Genomic DNA, 18,483 nt, shown 5'->3' on the forward strand with positions numbered 1-18,483 from the left:
GCAACCTTCTATCTTCTCGTTTGAGGAGTACCAGGAGGTACCAGAAAAGGGTGGAGAACCCAGACTGTACGTGGGCCAGCCATGGCAAAAAGGTTTGGCTGCACATTGCTTTGGGTTACCCTGGGGAAGTGACTGACAAATTTGGAAAATAAAATTGAATAATAATCTCAGAATCTTGTCAGCAGGAACAACTGAACTGAAAACAACACTACTTTCCGTAACGGAGACACAAACAGCATCCGCATCCGGTATCAATTAGTTGAGATTGCATTCCAGGGGGTTGGACTAGATGACCCTGTGAGGAGAACCTGAGCTTGCAGGGCTAAACAGCTCAGTTCTTTCGCCCTGCCTTCCGAGGGGGCGGAGAGATCCTACGTATACATCTGGGATCTGTTTCTTTGTTCTGTTATTCTGCTTTCATAGAATCATAGAGTTGGAAGAGACCACAAGGGCCATCGAGTCCAACCCCCTGCCAAGCAGGAAACACCATCAGAGCACTCCTGACATATGGTTGTCAAGCCTCTGCTTAAAGACCTCCAAAGAAGGAGACTCCACCTTCTTCATTTCACAGACCCTTTTCCAACTCTGCAATTCTGTGATTCAATAACTCAAGAGTCCTTAGATTTGCAAGCACAAACGGTGCTGCTTTTAATTTTCATTCTGGTTTTGAAGTGTTGTTGTTGTTGTTTAGTCGTTTAGTCGTGTCCGACTCTTCGTGACTCCATGGACCAGAACACGCCAGGCACTTCTGTCTTCCACTGCCTCCCGCAGTTTGGTCAGACTCATTCTGGTAGCTTCGGGAACAGTGTCCAACCATCTCGTCCTCTGTCGTCCCCTTCTCCTTGTGCCCTCCATCTTTCCCAACATCAGGGTCTTTTCCAGGGAGTCTTCTCTTCCCATGAGGCGGCCAAAGTATTGGAGCCTCAGCTTCAGGATCTGTCCTTCCAGTGAGCACTCAGGGCTGATTTCCTTCAGAATGGAGAGGTTGGATCTTCTTGCAGTCCATGGGACTCTCAAGAGTCTCCTCCAGCACCAGAATTCAAAAGCATCAATTCTTCAGTGATCAGCCTTTTTGATGGTCCAGCTCTCACTTCCATACATCACTACTGGGAAAACCATGGCTTTAACTACATGGACCTTTGTTGGCAAGGTGATGTCTCTGCTTTTTAAGATGCTGTCTAAGTTTGTCATTGCTTTTCTCCCAAGAAGCAGGCGTCTTTTAATTTTATGACTGCTGTCACCATCTGCAGTGATCATGGAACCCAAGTGTACGTAACCCCAAAAGATCGTGAACTAGGCTGTTTGGAACCCGAGGTACCACTGTAAAGATCAATTAATAGGGGCAATAATTGAATCTTGGCTTCACACTATTACAGCTGCAGAACAAAAAAAGAAAACTTGATTCACTCCGTGGGAAGGCGTTGTAAGGCAGTAAATAAAGCTAACGGTTACCAAAGTAAATATTGAATTTCTGTATATCTCCTTTTTTCTATGTGTTTCACATTTCTTTTTTATGACTGCTGTTCTAATAAATACTCCTTCATAAAAGTTATTGCATTACATTCTTCATTAAATTATCTTTCCAATGCTATATAATTTTTTGGTATTAATCCCCCTAAAAGTGGTGTTTTGAGCCTCACATTGGAAATACACTTTTCCCAAAAGGTTTCCATAATTGTGGCCACTAGTGTAAGTTGCTCATTTTAAAGGTAATCTACTTTTTATATGGGATCAGATTGTTATTACTAATGTTTCATGTGTATATAGGTGTTGGAAGCTGCCTAGAGTGGTTGGGGCCACCCAGCGAGATGGAAGGGGTATAAATAAAAATTACTACTATTATTATCACTGATACTACTACCTGAGATTCAATAAGCCTGGCTCTTCTCTGGGACGGATTTTGTTTGGCCCAGTCATGGCTTCCCCTCCATCGCCAATGTCATTTTCTTGGGTCAACCCAAGAAAACAAAAACAGAAAACCTGACAGAAGCTTCTTATCTTTCCAAACAACTCTGAAGCTGACATTTAAGATGCCTGGGCAGTTCAGACCAGCCAAATCGTGGTATAAAAAGGCAGAACTGGAGGAAGATTTTTCACAGAAAAAACTGGAATTTGCTGTTCAAGGTTTATTGTGGGGGTGTTAGGTTCCCAGGTGTTGTAGGGGGCGCTGTTGAGCTCTGTGAAAATATATGAGGTTCGTCTCATAGAGGTATTTTTTGAATTTCCAAGCAGATAGGATGATCCCACAGGGAGCCTTACCAAGAGAGGCCACGATCCCACGATTCTCCTCCATGACGTCCTTATGCAGAGCTCTCTGGTCAGGATCCAGCAACGCCCACTCCTCGTCCGTGAAACGAATAGAGACGTCTTCAAAGCACACTGGACCCTAAAAGAAAAAGGGAAATGTCCTCTTCTGAGACAGGATCAATATGATCTGCTACACAATGCTCTGTTGTTTCCTTCCTCTTAATTGCTGCGTTATTTCAATAGGATTGTTTTGCTGCACATTTTTATTATGGATGCCTATTTTGACGTTTTAAGTGAATTATTTTATTCTGCTTTTAATTACGGGTATTCGTCTTTGTGCAAATAGGTGGTTCTCTTCCTTGTGGATTTCAAGTCATCCTGCCTACGCAGGGATTCCAGTTTCCCAGATGGAAGGATCCCCTCTCTCCTCTCCTCATGTCCTGTTCTGAAGAGGATCCCTCCCAGTGCCCCACAGCCAAATTCCAGGGGTTCAAGGGGGCATGGAGAGGGGGTGGAATGGGGGACAGATGATCTAGCTGAGATTCCTGCAATGCGGGGGGTGGGACTTAATGACCCTTGGGGTCCCTTTCAACTCCTGGATTCCATGAAAACAGCAACTACAGATGAATCCTACAGGCGACATTCAGAAGGCTGGTATCACAGAGTTATATGGGCAGGAAATCCCACAATTCACAGCTGGAGTTTTTATCAGCAAGAACACGATATTCACAATCTTGGCTGAGTTTCAGGCCGAATGAGAAGAGAAGCTCATTCCCTGAGGGTCTGTCAGTTTGCATTTCTTGGTGCAGAAAGTATGGATCTGATACTGATCTTTTCTATTCTAGTTAGTTCAAGAGGGTTCTGGAAGCTTCTCTGAATAAAAGAAACAGAAGTTTCCTGATGTTTGGGTTATTCCTTCAGAGAAGCTGAGTACAGCTGGGTTAAAGTGGCTCTGTCATCTCTTCTTTCAAGGTCATGCTGACTCTAAGAAGAGGCCAGAAGGAGACTGGGTTTCACTCTCTCTCTCTCTCTTCCTTCTGGTGTTCTGTACATAGTATGCTGATTGTTGAGGTTTAAATTTATTATAAGTTTAGGTTAAGTCTGCTGCAATTGGATTTCTTATGGGCAGGGCCAATCCTGTACATTTTGGATTTGTGACCAGTACCCTTATTTGCCTTCAGTAGCAGTAAAGCTCTGCTGGAAGAAATACAATTGCTTCTGGTCTATTTTGCGGAATCCTGCAACGTCTTTACGTTTTCACTCTGCTAACTATACATTGGAGTTCTGCCTGGATCAATACTGAGTAGAATTCCCTGACAGGGTCTTCCTCCATGAAATCAGCTGCCAAAAGAGAAGGCCCCCAGCTCCCCACAGCTTTCCAAGTCCCCTCCTCTCTGGGGTTTCTGGCAAGCGATCCAACAGTGCGCCAGTGTGCAGCCTGCCTTTGCTCCTCCATTGTCAGACATCTCCTGGCTCTGAGAAACAAGCAAGGAGGGGGGCTTCTGGCAGAAGGAGAGGGAGCCCCCGGTGGCTCCTCCTTCTCCTGACTCACCTCTGCCTCTCGACCTCCCTCCTCCCACTCGCCTCCTTCCTCTTCTGTCTCTGATTCTGCACTGCATTCTGCCACAGAGTCTCCCAGCTCACTAAGCCCTGTTTCCCCTTCAGCTTCTGACACCTCCTCTTCCCAAGCTTCTCCCACTCCCGCCCATCCTTCTTCCACCTCCACTTCTTGGGCTCTGAGACATCTTCCCTTCCTGGTTCCCTGGCTGCTTCCTCCCACCATTCCTCTGTGCCCAACCAGTCCATGACATTGCTCCATCCCTCGGCCTCTGTCCCCACAAGGCAGCTTCCCCTGACCTGATCTGGTTCCACAGCCGCTGCTTCCCTTCTGCCCCCATGAAGAGGCGGATCAGGAGGTTTTGCCGGCATCATTCTATCACCTGCAAGAGAAAAAAGGTAATCAGGATGCCAGGAGTGCCTGCTTCTCTCACAGGTGAACCAGGGCATCTCTAACTACAGATGGGCCTTTCAGAAAGCCTTTTCTGCTGAGTGCAGTTGGACGTTTGTGCCCATTTCATATGTTAGTTGTGCAAAAGTACTTCTCCCTTCCTCTGGACCCTTGTTCCCAACTATGCCCCCCCCCAAAAAAAAACATGATGAAAAGAACCCACAGATTAGCTGGGAAAGCAACAGAATGAAAAACCACCTTCCTCCTTACCCAGTGGCCTCTCTCTGGTGTCCAACGGAGGCCTCTCTGCCTCACAGGAATCTAGGTCCATTTCCTCAAAATGATCCTTTTCCTGAAAAAGAAACAAGGATTCAAAACAGAGAAAAGGGAGAACGATAAGAAAGAGAATGACAAAGGCAGAAGCTTTATGGGTAATAGATCTCATTCCATGGATGCTTTCCCAGAAAAAGGGTGGGTCATCAGTAGAGCATTATGGGATGTTCTCCATCCTGTTTAGAACCCCTTGGCAGTATCCGGAGGAAAGTCTCTCTCACCTGCTCTCTCTCCTCTGCCTGACTCAGGAGGAAACCTTCGGCCAGGGCCACCGCCTGGGAACTGGTCTCCGCTCCACAGTCCCTCACCCAGCTCTTCATCTCCGGTGGAAGGACAGCCAGGAACTGCTCCAAGATCACCAGGTCCAGCATCTCAGCTTTCGTGTGCCTTTCTGGCTTCAGCCATTGGTGGCAAAAGTGGTAGAGTCGGCTGCAAACCTCTCGGGGTCCTTTGGCTTGCAGGTAGCAGAACCAACTGAACTGCTGGCTCTGCACCTCTGAGCGGAGGGTGTCCTCCTCACCCAGGATCTTCAGCACAGCGTTTTCCCAGAATCCCCCACTGCTCCCAGTTTGGTTGGGATGGGCTTTTCCTGCTTCAGGGCCAGCTGAATCTCGATCATCCATCTGCGGTCTCAGGAAACTTCTAAGAGATCAGAAGGAACCCTTTGATCTGTTTAAAGTTCTGTCCGTCTTAATGAGAAGTCCTGGAAATCCTACAAAGCAAAAACATTGTTCTGTTACAGAATTTGTAGGTTAGGAGAAGAAACAAGATCCCTCAACAAGCATGGATGAGTCTTGCCAGGAATCAGGACTGGACTGGACCACGGCCCAAACCATGAAATATCTTTTTGAAAAGACAGGAGGAGGAGGAGGAAGAGGAAGAGGAGGAGGAGCAGAAGCAGAAGCAGAAGAAGATTCTAGCTCTCCTAGAAGGAAGATTGCAATGCAAAATGTGGAGGCAACTGAAGGGGTTTCTGGGAGATGAATCAGCCTGGTTGCTCCTGCCTTCCAGTCAATGCATGAAGTCAGAATTGACTGACAAGGCAATCATTTGTATCTTGTGAATAATGGATGCTTGGCTCTAGAGGGGGTCCTCACCCGGGGGTCCTCAGGAGTTGTTCTCCCCCACCCCCGCTTCTGGGCACATTTCTCCCCTGCTTCTGTCTCCTTTTCTTGCACTCGGATTCTCTGCCACTCTCAAGACTGACCCCTGGGGTGGGGTCCCTTTTTCTTTGCTCTGAGGGCCAGGAATGTATCTGGACAAGGGCCAAGTGGGTGGAGCCAAAGACCTCTCCCTTGAAATTTAGGAGGGTAATTTATTATTATTATTCTCTTAGATGGCTTAACACACGCACAGCCATTGATGCCCAGGTCCCTGGAGGCTCAGTGAGGAGCAGCGCCCATTTCCGGCTGCTTTGCCAGCACCAATCCCTTTGGGAGAGAGAGGATGTGGTCCTGGGATGCCCTGCTCTGGGTGCGAGGGGATTGCTGCAGTGGCCTCCGTGGGGAGCTGCCCTGGGAGACACTGGGAAACTGGTCCCCAATGCAGCAGCCAGACTATGGGCTGGGGTCCCTCTCCTTATTCCTGGTCTTTCTCTCCCACCTTTCCCTCCCTCCCTCCCCGTGAGTTTTTTTGAGGGGGGGGGGGCTAGTCCACCTCCTCGTCCAGCTTTGGAAAACCATTTGCACATGTTCCCTCTGTTGTGCAATGGGACTCCTTTGTTTAAAGAAGGGAGATTTCGTGGGAGTCATTTTTTCTGAAAGGGGGGTGGAAGGCCAACTGAGTTTGGGATCCTCTGCTCTGCAGGAAGGAGAGCGTGGCATACCTGGCCCCTCCCTGGCAGGACCCTCTTCTCCTCCCTGACTTGGGGTCCCCCCCCCTGCAGGAGCAGATCTGCCCCCCCCCAGACCTCCTCCCCTGCTGCAGCCCTGGGACCCCCACCAGATCCCAGAGAGAGAGAGGGGAGACTCACCAGATCCCAGGAGGGGAGAGCGAGGCAGCCCTTGCAGCAGAGACACAAAGTAACACCCCCCCTTCCTTGCAGGAAAGGACTGGGGAGGGAGGGGCCTTGGCTCTGGAGGACCTGCCCCCCCTTGCTTCCTGGCCTCTCTAGGAAGGCAGCTCGGTTCCCATTAACCCTTGCAATGCAGAGCCCATCCTGCTCAGCCCTCTCTCGCTTGGCAGAACCTCAGATTCTTATTATTTTTTATGGATTTCGGGGAGGGCAGCTGCCCCCCCCCCCGCTACGCCAATTCCCAGATATCCTTTTGGGGGGAGGCTCTTGGCTGGACTCTGAGCATCTCCCTCCCTTGGCCAGAAACCAGAGGAAGAGCCTGCAGGGAAAAGGGCTTTGCAGGAGGCAAGGAAGCTCCTCCTGGAATTCAGGAGTGGAGAGAGAGGAGGGGATCCCAGGGTCATCTAGTCCAACCCGAAGCAATGCAGGAATCTCAGCTCAAGCATCCATGGCAGATGGCCCTCCGATCTCTGCTGAGAAACCTCCAAGGAAGGAGAGTCCCCCACCTCCCAAGGGAGACCTTTCCCCTGCCCAGCTGCTCTTAGATGTCCCTCAAGGCAGCGGGTCCTGAGTTCTAGCCCTGCTGAAACCATTGCACTGGCTGCCAAGGAGGAACCATGCGAAGTTCAAAATAAATAAATCCCATTCTCATCATAAATGAGTAATACTTTCTTATGCATGTTTCTATGCAAACATTCAATAGTAAGCCATTTCCCCTCCAAGAAATGCTTAACTGCTCATTCAAGGGACTAACAACGGATGGTGGTGGTTGTTAATATTTATTAACCTGACATACCGCCCTTTATCAAGAGATCTCAGGGACGTTTAAAACACAGAACATATAAAAAGCAGGCAAATGATGCTGTTCCTTTTCCCCTGCCTTGTCCAGGCCACTCTTTCCCTCCACTAAATTCACTGTGTGCTGAAGCAAATAAATCCATCAAACTTCATCAAATGCTCAAGTGCCAATCAACATCTATTATGCACTACATAAATCTTGTTTTCCAAAGCAGATTCTATATGTTTATTTTAATTATTTATTAAATTTACATACTGTTACCGCCTCTCCTGATATGGGACCGCCTCTCCTGGTATGTCCCACAGAGGAACTTACGGTCTGCAAATAAAAACATCTTGAAGGTCCCAGGCCACAGGGAGGTTAGGCTGGCCTCAACTAGAGACAGGGCTTTTTTGGCTGTGGCTCCGATCTGGTGGGACGCTCTGTCAAAAGAGACTAGGGCCCTGCGGGACCTGACATCTTTCCGCAGGGCCTGCAAGATGGAGCTGTTCTGCCAGGCCTTTGGTCGGGGTTCAGTCTGACTCCCTCTCCCCTTTCACAAGAACTTGCATGAAAGTGGCCTCCCAATTTTTCTCACAGGCCCATATAAGTTCATATAACTTCTGGTTAGTGCCATCGTTCAATGGCAGATTTCCCTCGGAGCTCTTGAGGGAGATCTGCTCCAAGGGTTCGGGTCCCGCAGCTACGGTGAAGCGGGGACCCCAAAAAATCACAGGCGCGAAGCCTGTGAACCGGAGACTCGGTGGGCACCTTTTGTGCCCCCCCCCCAAAGCTGTGAAAGAGCCTTTTTAAAGGCTTCGGAACAGCAGCGGGTGAGTGGCGTGGAGCTGAGAGTCGCTTGCACCCAGCCTGCGGAGTGAAGCCGCGTCGCCATTGACGGAGAGCGCTGACTTCTTCCTGTGATTTGGAACAAAAGAAACTACCATCCGTGAGTAGGACAAAGATTTAAGGAGTAATTGGAAATTAAAATTAAAGAATTTGGACACCGAGACGGAAAAGGTCTAAAAGGAAGTCTGCCTTTCCGCTCTGCAGTAAGATCAAAGCAAAGAACTGCTAAGCTCTAACTTTGAAGTTTTTTCTGAATAAGCAACCCATCGCTCAAAAGACTGGGACCACCACCCCACAGGCAGGAGTGGGGAAAAGAAATTGTGCTTTAAATTGCCTGCTTTTACAGAAGGAATTAAATCTGTACCGCTGTATCCCAACCCTGGAACGGACTGCCGGAGAAGGGAAGCCGGCTGCTGACTGTTAATGCGTTAAAGGTACAAAGTAACTTTAAACTCTTTTTATAAGCCTGGAAAGATACACTTTCCCTGGAATTGTTTGGACTTTGTTTCAATCTGGTGGAGATTAACATTGTGGCCTTTTGCAAAACTTTGAGTGCTTTGGGAATTTTTTTTGTGTAAGAATGTCTCCATGTTAAAACTGTAAAGAGAATAACAGTTATTCCGCCCTCTGGAGGAACTTAGCCTGCTGCTGTGAAAAGAGAGATATGAGTGTGGGAATGACCTTGACTGTAAGATAGGGTTATGGCAAATGACCAAGACAAAGGAGAGTCACGGGAAAAAACCTTGAGATCTGGCAGACAATATAGAACTGACTCTCTCATGAAAAGAAGGGCTTCTACATCTGGAGCCTCTGGATCAGCTGCTATCCCACAAGAAAAGACAAAAGTCATGTCTGAGGAGGCACTTTCGAAATTACTTGGGAAAATTAATGAGTCTTTGGATCAGCTAAAAAAGCAAGGTGCAGAGCTAAAAAAGCAAGGTGCTGAAACTAGTAAACAAGTTGCTGAAACTAGTAAACAAGTTGCTGAAACAAACAAGACAGTAGCAGAGATCTCAGGAAAAATTGACATAAACACCAAAAGTATAATTGAACTTGGAAATAAAGTGAATTCTAATACAGAATATATCGGAAAGTTACTATTCATCCACTATTCGAAAGATAGCCGAGGAGGCTAAAGAAATTGCAACTGCAACTGACGAAAGGCTTCCACCGGTTATCAAGAAGCTGGAGGACCATGATTTGGCACTCTCTATGATTGAGATGCAGAGGAAGGAGAGGAATTTAAGGATCAGGGCAATACCTGAGAGTGAAGGAGACAACCTGGTGGACTATCTAACAAAAGAGTTTTCGGATTTTTGGCAAAAGGATTTGGAGAAGGAAGAATTTAAGATAGAGAGTGCATTTAGACTCGGTACAAGGCAAAGAAGGAACAAGGCAAGAGATTGTCTGGTAAAGTTAAGATCAAAAGAAGAGAGGGACAAAATCTTGGATCTGCACTATCAAAGAACCTTGCAAATTGAGGATTCCTTTCTGGAAATTTTTAAAGACATTCCGAAGCAGATTTTGGATGCAAGAAGTCAGTACAAAGATCTGGTGGTGTTACTGAAAAGGAACAGTATACCATTCAGGTGGGAATACCCTCAAGGCCTATCTTTCAAGTACAAGGGAAAGAAAAGGAAAATAAAGACGGTGGGCGACAAAGACAAGTTCTTACAAGAACACGAAGAGGATCTCTGCAAGGGGGCGGAATCGGGACAAGATCATCCAGGAGGAGGAACTTTGGACAAAGACAATTTATCACATAGATTGAAACCACCGACAGAAGAAGAAGAACTACTCGGAGCAGTAGGAGGAGAAGACAAATAGACTCATCATGGCTCTGCAACTTCTAAGTTGGAATTGTAACGGTTTAAACATTCCCCGGAAGAGAAAAAGTGTTTTCCATATATTCAAAAAAGAGCAATTGGACTTGATTTATTTACAAGAGACTCATGTGACGAGGTCACATAGGAAACTACTTATCAATAAAAGATTGGGACAAGAATTTATTTCATCAGATAAAGTTAAAAAAAGAGGAGTGGTGATATATGCAAAGGAAAAATTGCAACCGAAATTAATTTTTAAAGATGAACAAGGAAGATATCTGGCAATTGAAATTCAAGTTCAAGGAGAGAAATTTTTGATCGTGGGAATCTATGCACCAAATGAGGGGAAAGTTGAATTTTTCAAGAAGCTGCATGAGATATTGATGGACTATATGGACATAAATTTAATATTGATGGGAGACATGAATGGAGTAGTATCAACTAATATGGACAAAGCTCAAAGACAGGTAGTTACAAAAGATGGAAGACTACCAAAAATCTTCTTTGAAATGACTGACAATATGGACTTGGTTGACATTTGGAGAATAAAACACCCACTTGAAAGAGAGGGAACCTTCTTTTCTGAAGCCAAAATGACATGGACTAGAATTGACCAAATCTAGCTTACTAGAGGAATGGCACCCAAGATAAAAAAAGTGGAAATCTGCCCAAAAACTTGCTCCGACCACAATGCGGTAAAGATGGTGATGAAGCTAACAACAACTGGCACCTTCAGATGGAGGATGAATGACACCTTATTTAGAGATGAAGAAGGTTGTAAAAAGGCCCAGAAAACTCTAAAAGACTATTTTGAAATCAATATGCAGACTAATGTAGAAAAAAGAATAATCTGGGACGCAAGTAAAGCAGTGATGAGAGGATTCTTGATACAACAGAATGTAATTAAAAAGAAAAGCCAGAACAAAAAGAAAGAAAAAATCTTGGAAAAGATAAAAGAGGGGGAAAGGAAACTAAGATCAAAGCCAAAATCACAGGATATTTTGAAAGAAATTAAATTATATCAGACACAATAAATGGAGCTGATGAACCAAGAAATAGAATGGAAAATCAAGCAAATGAGACAAAAGACTTTTGAATCGGCAGACAAATGTGGTAAATTGCTGGCTTGGCAAATAAAAAAGAGACAAAAATTGAATACGGTTACAAATTTAGAAGTGGATGGAAAGAACATTTACAAACCAATAGAAATTAGGGATTGCTTCCAGAGATATTTTAGACAACTGTATACACAAGGGCCGCAGAAAGATATTGATATAGAACAGTTTTTGGAGAAAAATGGACTGAGAAAGATCTCACAGGAAAGTAAAAGAATTCTGAATCAGGAAATAACAGAGCAAGAAATAGAAGGTGCCATTCAAAACATGGTATTGGGCAAATCTCCAGGACCGGATGGACTGACTTCCAAATACTATAAGGTTTTGAAGGAGTGGTTGATACAATCTTTGAAAGAGGTTTTTAACGAAATTATGGAGGGAAAAAGGGCACCAGATACGTGGAAAGAGGCTTACATCACACTTATACCGAAGACTAAGACAGAAAAGACTCAACTTAAAAACTACCGGGGAGGGTATACATGATTAACATAAGAGGAATATGGGGGGGGGGGCGTGAGGCCGAGGGCTTATCGGGTCCTTGGCCAACAAAGTAGATTGGCAGTGGAATGAAGAGAATCAGTGGACAGTGATTTTCTATGAATTTCCAAGCGTTTTAGGCTTTTTTTTTTTTTAGTACAGACGTGTTTTTTTTCAGAAGTAACCTGGTCTGACATTGCTACATTGTATCTAGTTTTGATTGGATTAACAAGGTAACAGGTTTCAACTGAATCAGTCCATTGTTCTCACAGCGGGAGCTGTCCTCAGCACTCAGTGGAGCGTGCAAAGCAACTCGAGCTGCTGGGCCAGGGACTTTGGTTATAATATACAACTAGCAGATTGGGAAAAAGTATGGAAGGAAAATATGAAATTCACTGCATGTATGACGATAAAGGAAAACATTATGAAAATGGTATATAGATGGTATATCACTCCCGTTAAACTTGCAAAAATGTACAAAACATGTAATAAGTGTTGGAAATGTAAAGAAAGGCAGGGGTCGTTCTACCATATGTGGTGGGAGTGCAAGAAGGTAAAGGCCTTCTGGGAAATGATATATAATGAGTTGAAAAAGATGTTTAAATATACGTTTGTGAAGAAACCAGAAGCTTTCTTGTTAGGAATTACAGGAAGAGAAATTAACAGAAGTGACTATAAACTTTTTCAATATGCAGTGACTGCGGCAAGAATTTTAATGGCCCAAAAATGGAAACAAGAGGAATTACCGACACTGGAAGAGTGGTGGCGGAAACTGATGGACTTTGCAGAACTAGATAAACTGACAGGGAAAATTAGATACCAGAAAGACCACAAGTTCACTCAGGACTGGAGAAAGTTTACGATTTATCTGGAAAATATTTGTGATGAACAGACAACGCTAGTTGGATTTAAAGAGGCTTTGTGAATGAGAAAGGGTATTGTAAAAGGGAAAGGAGCTGTAAAGATTTATAAACTGGCAATATAATTATAAAGGAAATGCGGAACAAATATAAAAGTATGAGGATTGCAGGGGGAGCGGGGGGGAAGTCAAAAACTGTAATATATGGAATATATATACTACTGCCTTCTGGCAGGAGATACAGAAACATCAAGTCAAGGACAAATAGACTGAAAAATAGTTTCTATCCAAGAGCTGTGGCCTTCTTAAATGCAGTAACTCGATAGTGTGACCTGGGAGTTTGATGGGTGTGGGTGTGGGTGTGGCTGGAATGTGGTTTGTTTGGTTGTTGTTGTTGTGTTGCTTTTGTTGTTTTTAAGGGATGGCATCCAATTTCGTTGCACTTGTGCAATGTTGCACTTGTGTAATGACAATAAAGAATCTATCTATCTATCTATCTATCATGAATATGACTGTGTTCAAATAATTTGTAAAAGAAAAATTTTCTCAAAAAAATTAATTTAAAAAAAAAGCAACTCGAGCTAAGCTGCCTCTGCAGAGCCAAGTCATTGCTGTGATTGGCTGAAGGGCTGTATTCGATGCAATCTGATTGGCTAGAGCGCATCCTAATGCAAATACCTTGTTCATTCATAAAATACATCAATCGTTCATACCGCCTGCCTGTGTGTAGTTTAGAGATACAGGGTCAGAAATGGGGCTTTATTCTTGGGGTTTTATGCGGTGCTTGGTGCAACATTGTGATGGGGTGAGGGGAGTCCTAGTTGTTGGGATACTGCCAGGGAGACATTGGCCATCACTGCCTCCATGCCGACTCCGGATGTCCAACGACCTCCCATAGATACAGTATCAGCAATTAGCGACATGAGCTCTAGAAAATATCTTTCCACATTCCAGAACTGATGCACGCTCTATCAGCAGATAATGCACAGCGAAAGTTGCACTCAGGAGAGTATCATTTAGAAAGTTTATTCAGCGTCGGTCAGGACAAAGAAAAAACATGACTGCCTGTTTGCGTGTTCTGGCGCAGAGAGAGAGAGAGAGAGAGAGACAACAGCTCTATCAAAAGCATAAATATCCTCTGAACAGGAAATACGCAGGCTGTGATACACAAAAGCCTGCTCCCTTTTAAGGTGGAACGGAAATATCCAAACACTAGTATGGTAGGGTTCCCTTGAGGTCGCCTCCTTGGGTTCTACGTGTCTTACTCGGGAGTAAGACTCCGTTCATGTGCCCCCCTCCATTCTGTAACAGTCCCCCATTTGGAGATAGATTTGCATTAGAGTTCTGAAAGAACTGCATTCCTTTCTACGCACCCTAGATCTCGGTGATCATATATTTGCCTTCTCCCAAGTGCTTCATTTGGGAAGGTGGCTGTATTCTGCGAGTAGGAATAGGCTCTAAGGGGAAATGAGCTATGTTGGGCAGAACAACAGATAAGCCCCTATGATTCTAGCTAGGTTTGGGAATGCAAGTGAGTGGGCCCCCTTCCTTCTTGTGGTTTCCTGCATCTGGTATTCTGGCTGCATCCAGCAAAGCCTGGGAGCCCCTGGCAGCATTCTCCTCCTCCATGAACCTGTCTGATCCTCTTCAGAAACCATCCACTGCCTCTGGGGGGAGATAGCTCGGCAGTTTAGCTCTGTGCTGTGTGGAGAAGGCCTTTCATTTGTCCCTATGGAGTCTGCCAATGTCCAGCTTTGTTGCAGGATGGATCCAGCACCTACTCACGGGTCCAGAGGCTGCTCCCCTCCCTGAGGAAGCTGCACACGTGAACTGCAATTACGCACAAAAGGGAGAAGGAGGCGTCGCCAGTGGCACAGACACCCTAGGGAGGATCTGGGCCAGCATATAAGGGGTGCCAGGGGGACCCCAAGAGCTCCAAGCAGCTGATGCCAAGGACCAGCATGGCAGACACTCCAGCCACAATGGCAGTAAGTGACCCTGGAGGACCCCCCCCTTCTCTCTCTTTTTCTTCCTGCCTTCCTACATCTGCGCTTCCTGCCTGGAAACTGCAGGCTTCTCTTTCACCTGCTTGTGTGCTGGATCAGCTCTTGCAGACCCTCTTTTCCAAGGACACTCCTGGATTTGCAGAAGCTGTCCCAGATTCTGATTTGATCCTGGAATGTCCCAGTATTCCTTTTATTGTTGTTTAGTCGTTTAATCGTGTCCGACTCTTCGTGACCCCCTGGACCAGAGCACGCCAGGCAGTCCTGTCTTCCACTGCCTCCTGCAGTTGGTCAAACTCATGTTCTTAGCTTCAAGAACACTGTCCCACCATCTCGTCCTCTGTCGTCCCCTTCTCCTTGCGCCCTCCATCTTTCCCAGCACCAGGGTCTTTTCCAGGGAGTCTTCTCTTCTCATAAGGTGGCCAAAGTCTTGGAGCCTCAGCTTCAGGATCTGTCCTTCCAGGTACAGATAGGTAGCCGTGTTGGTCTGCCATAGTCAAAACAAAAAATTCCTTCCAGTAGCACCTTAAAGACCAACTAAGTTAGTTCTAGGTATGAGCTTTCGTGTGCATGCACACTTGTCAGTGATCCCTGCATTGTCAGTGATCCCTGCATTGTAGAGGCTTGGACTAGATGCTTTTTTGTGTCCCCTCCAAAGTCTATAATCCTATGACTGTATCATCAACAACAGCTCTCCATCCCTGGAGGTCTTTGGGCAGAGGTTGGGGGACCATCTGTCAGGGATTCTGTAGCTGTGTTTCCTGCACTGCAGGGGCCAAATGAACCTCTGGGGTTCTTCTTCTTCTATTTCTCCTCCTCCTCCTCTTCCTCCTCCTCCTTCTGCAGAGGGTAACCTTCAGTGACCTGATCAAGGGAAGCCACGGCATCGCAAGGGTCTGAAGGGAACGTGATGGAGCCAAGGCAGTGATGTGACGTGTGGCTGGAAAAGGTGAACAATAATCTCAGCACAGTCCCAAAATGTCAGTGTTTTGGAATAGAACAGGCACAGGACCATGGACACAGCCAGGATTTATTTTTTGGGGGGTGCAAGCTTTATGTTGGGTGGGGAGCAGAACTGTGATACGATTGGTCAGTTAGTTAAATGTTTTCTATCTATTTACTTGATTTAGGGGGGCAGCTGCCCCCTGCACACACACACACACACACACACACAGCTATGGACACACACAAAAGAGAATTGTAAAAGTCACCACTACTGCTATTTTACATTGTGCCATTGGCATGGGTGGCCTTTTGCAAAGTGTTAAAGGACAGGTCCCTGCCCTGAGGCAGAATTCAATCCAGGAAGAACAAGAATGATTTTGGCCACAGGGGTTGGGCAGTGGTGAGGGAGCCAAGACGAGACCAAAGAAGACCAGAGAGGGTGGGTGTATATTTGTACACACACAAACATATATCGTAGATCATTAAGAGCTGCAGAAAATTGGTGTGGCTCTTCTTCATGGGCCAGAAAGTAATTTTAGGCTTATGTCAGCTCGAGACCCTAGGACCACCATATTTCAAAAAGTAAAAACCAGGACACCCCGAAAGTTGTTGGACAATTCCACCTTTGATATCCTGGTAATGTCCGGCCGGAGAATCCTATGATGGATATTTATGAATTTCTGCATGGCATGTAGAGAGTGGATCGAGAGAATTTTTCTCCTCTCCCAACATTAGAGCCCATAATGAAGATTAATGCTGGAAGATTCAGGGGGCATAAAAGGAAGTCCTTCTTAGTTAAATGGTGGAACTCCCTGCCTCATGAGGCAGCAATGTCCACCAACCAATGAGCCTTTCAAGGACAAATTCCTGGAGGAGGAGAGGGCTCTGCTCTGGCTCCACAAGGAGAGGCAGCCATGCTTCTGAAAAGCAGTTGCTGGAAGCCACAGGAGGGGAGAAGAGGGCTCTTGTGCTTGGATCCTGCTTCAGGGTTTCCTGTTGGGGCACCTGATCGGCCACTGTGAGAACAGGAGGCCAGGCTAGATGGGCCCTTGGTTTTAGCAGCAGCCGGGCAATAGTCCTTTCTGGGCTCCTGAAAGGGCGCAGGAGGGAGCCAGGTGAGCACAGCGCTTCCTCCAGGGGCCACCCTTCTCTCTCCCTCTCCCAGCTGTGTGACTTTCTCCAGGTCTCAGAAGCTTCGCCAGGGTGGGTCTCTCTCGCAACTCCTTTTCGCAACGCTGGAGGCCCTCAACAGCACAGCCAGCTTACTGGGCCAGTTCTCCTTCATCCTGGTGGGCATCCCTGGTCTGGAAGCCTTCCACACCTGGATTGGGACCCCCCTCTTCCTCATGTACGTCCTGACTGTGCTGGGGAACGTCACCATCCTCTTCATCATCAAGACAGAGCCCAGTCTCCACCAGCCCATGTACCTCTTCCTCTCCATGCTGGCCGCCAACGACCTGGTCATCAGCACCTCCACCTTGCCCAAGATGCTGGCCATCATGTGGTCGGGCACTAGGGAGATTGGCTTCCATGCTTGCCTGACGCAGATGTACTTCATCCACACCTTCTCCATCGTGGAGTCCGCCATCTTGCTGGCCATGGCCTTTGACCGCTATGTCGCCATCTGCCACCCTCTCCACTATGCGGCCATCCTTAGCAACACAGCAGTGGCCAGGATGGGGCTGGCGGCGGCTGCCCGGGGCGTAATCCTGGTCCTGCCCTGCCCCCTCCTCCTCCTCAAGAGGCTGCCTGGTGGCTTCCGAACAGTCATCCAGCACACCTACTGTGAGCACATGGCGGTGGTCAAGCAGGCCTGCAGCGACACGACTGTCAACCGGGTGTATGGCATCTGCGTGGCCCTCTCAGTGGTGGTGCTGGACCTGGGGCTGATTGCTGCCTCCTACACCATGATCCTCCGGGCCGTCTTCCGGCTCTCATCATGGGACGCTCGCGCCAAGGCCCTGGGCACCTGTGCGGCCCACACCTGCACCATCTTGGTCTCCTATGTGCCCGCCCTCTTCACCTTCCTGACCCACCGGATTGGCCACCACGTGCCTCCGTACATCCACATCCTGCTGGCCTGCCTCTACCTCCTCCTGCCACCCATGGTGAACCCCCTCGTCTATGGGGTGAAGACCCAGCAGATCCGCCAGAGGGTGCTTGGCATTTTTGGCCAAGGGCGGAAGGGGTCTGCAAACCAATAGACACCTCCTTGCCCTCCTGGGTGCCAAGCCGGGCTCTGCCAGTCATGGTGCCTCTCCCACAACGCTGGCATTTGGGCAGAAACCACGAGAGGGGGCCACAAATGTTTGCTTTCGTTTTATTTATCTCATGTCTCTTTCCAGTTATTTTTATTAGTAAATAAGGTAAGCCAAAGGTTCTCTCCATATGAACCTCATGGGGCTTGGGGCTGCTTCTGTATCCAGCCGAGACTCAGGCAGACTCAGTGCCTGGAAACTCCTTTGAGCAGCTGTGGATGGTTCAACATTCCTGGACTGGGAGAGCCCGGCCACAGCAGCTCACACCTTCGTTTCTTCAAGGCTGGATGACCACAGTGCCCATGTGGGGCATCCCTTGCGCTTGATCCAGAATGCTGCAGCACGATTTTTCATGATTTCAGTGTATCTTTTTGTAAACTGCCTTGAGGGTTTTGTTTTGTTTTGTTTACAATCAAGCGGTATATACATTTTATGAAATAAATAAATAAATAAATGATCACTAAACTTACTGCTTCAAAACATCCCCCAAAATGTCCATTTCCCCATGAGTCTGCTAGGCTGGTTTAGATGCATTCTTTTGCAGTGTCAGCTAAATTATATTTACTGAAAACCATACTTTCTCAATCCATTTGGATATACGTAGGAAATTGGCTTCTCTCTCCTCAATGTGTAGCTATCACAAACTCAGCAGCGGTAACAAGGTTGAATGCTGCAAAGTGGGCCATGAAGCCTCCTGCCTGATGTCAAGTGGCAGGGAGTTCCAAAGTACACTTGCTGCCACACCAAAACATCCAGGGCAGGGCTGGCAGGCTGCACATTCAGTGGCCCAGTATACCATTTCCATAAATGCTTAATTGTGATTCAAGAGAC

The 18,483-nt window shown here is 46.8% G+C and overlaps 2 protein-coding genes across 3 annotated transcripts in view; one reads left to right on the plus strand and one right to left on the minus strand.

Annotated features, from left to right (window-relative positions):
- The window catches only part of LOC310843407 (uncharacterized protein), a 35,862-nt gene that overhangs the window by 3,156 nt on the left and 14,223 nt on the right, over positions 1-18,483 (minus strand). The window contains exons 2-6 of one of the 2 annotated variants that reach the window (XM_083736756.1): positions 6,501-6,611; positions 4,750-5,240; positions 4,466-4,547; positions 4,105-4,187; positions 2,260-2,386 (exon numbers count right to left, since the gene is read on the minus strand). In XM_083736756.1, the coding sequence (XP_083592882.1) occupies positions 2,260-2,386; positions 4,105-4,187; positions 4,466-4,547; positions 4,750-5,151 (694 nt within the window). In that variant the 5' untranslated portion in view covers positions 5,152-5,240; positions 6,501-6,611. Of the gene's footprint in view, positions 1-2,259; positions 2,387-4,104; positions 4,188-4,465; positions 4,548-4,749; positions 5,241-6,500; positions 6,734-18,483 lie in introns of those variants that run through there. The other variant, XM_083736755.1, reaches the window with a different exon arrangement.
- LOC310842803 (olfactory receptor 52P1-like) lies at positions 15,766-17,980 on the plus strand (the record flags this gene model as incomplete). The annotated part of the gene is made up of 2 exons (XM_083734942.1): positions 15,766-15,794; positions 16,578-17,980. 2 exons carry the CDS (start codon positions 15,766-15,768, stop codon positions 17,596-17,598), a joined length of 1,050 nt encoding a protein of 349 aa, XP_083591068.1. The 3' UTR covers positions 17,599-17,980.

This window comes from Podarcis gaigeae, assembly GCF_964106915.1.
Source record: "Podarcis gaigeae genome assembly, chromosome: 4".
Classification (NCBI taxonomy): domain Eukaryota; kingdom Metazoa; phylum Chordata; class Lepidosauria; order Squamata; family Lacertidae; genus Podarcis; species Podarcis gaigeae.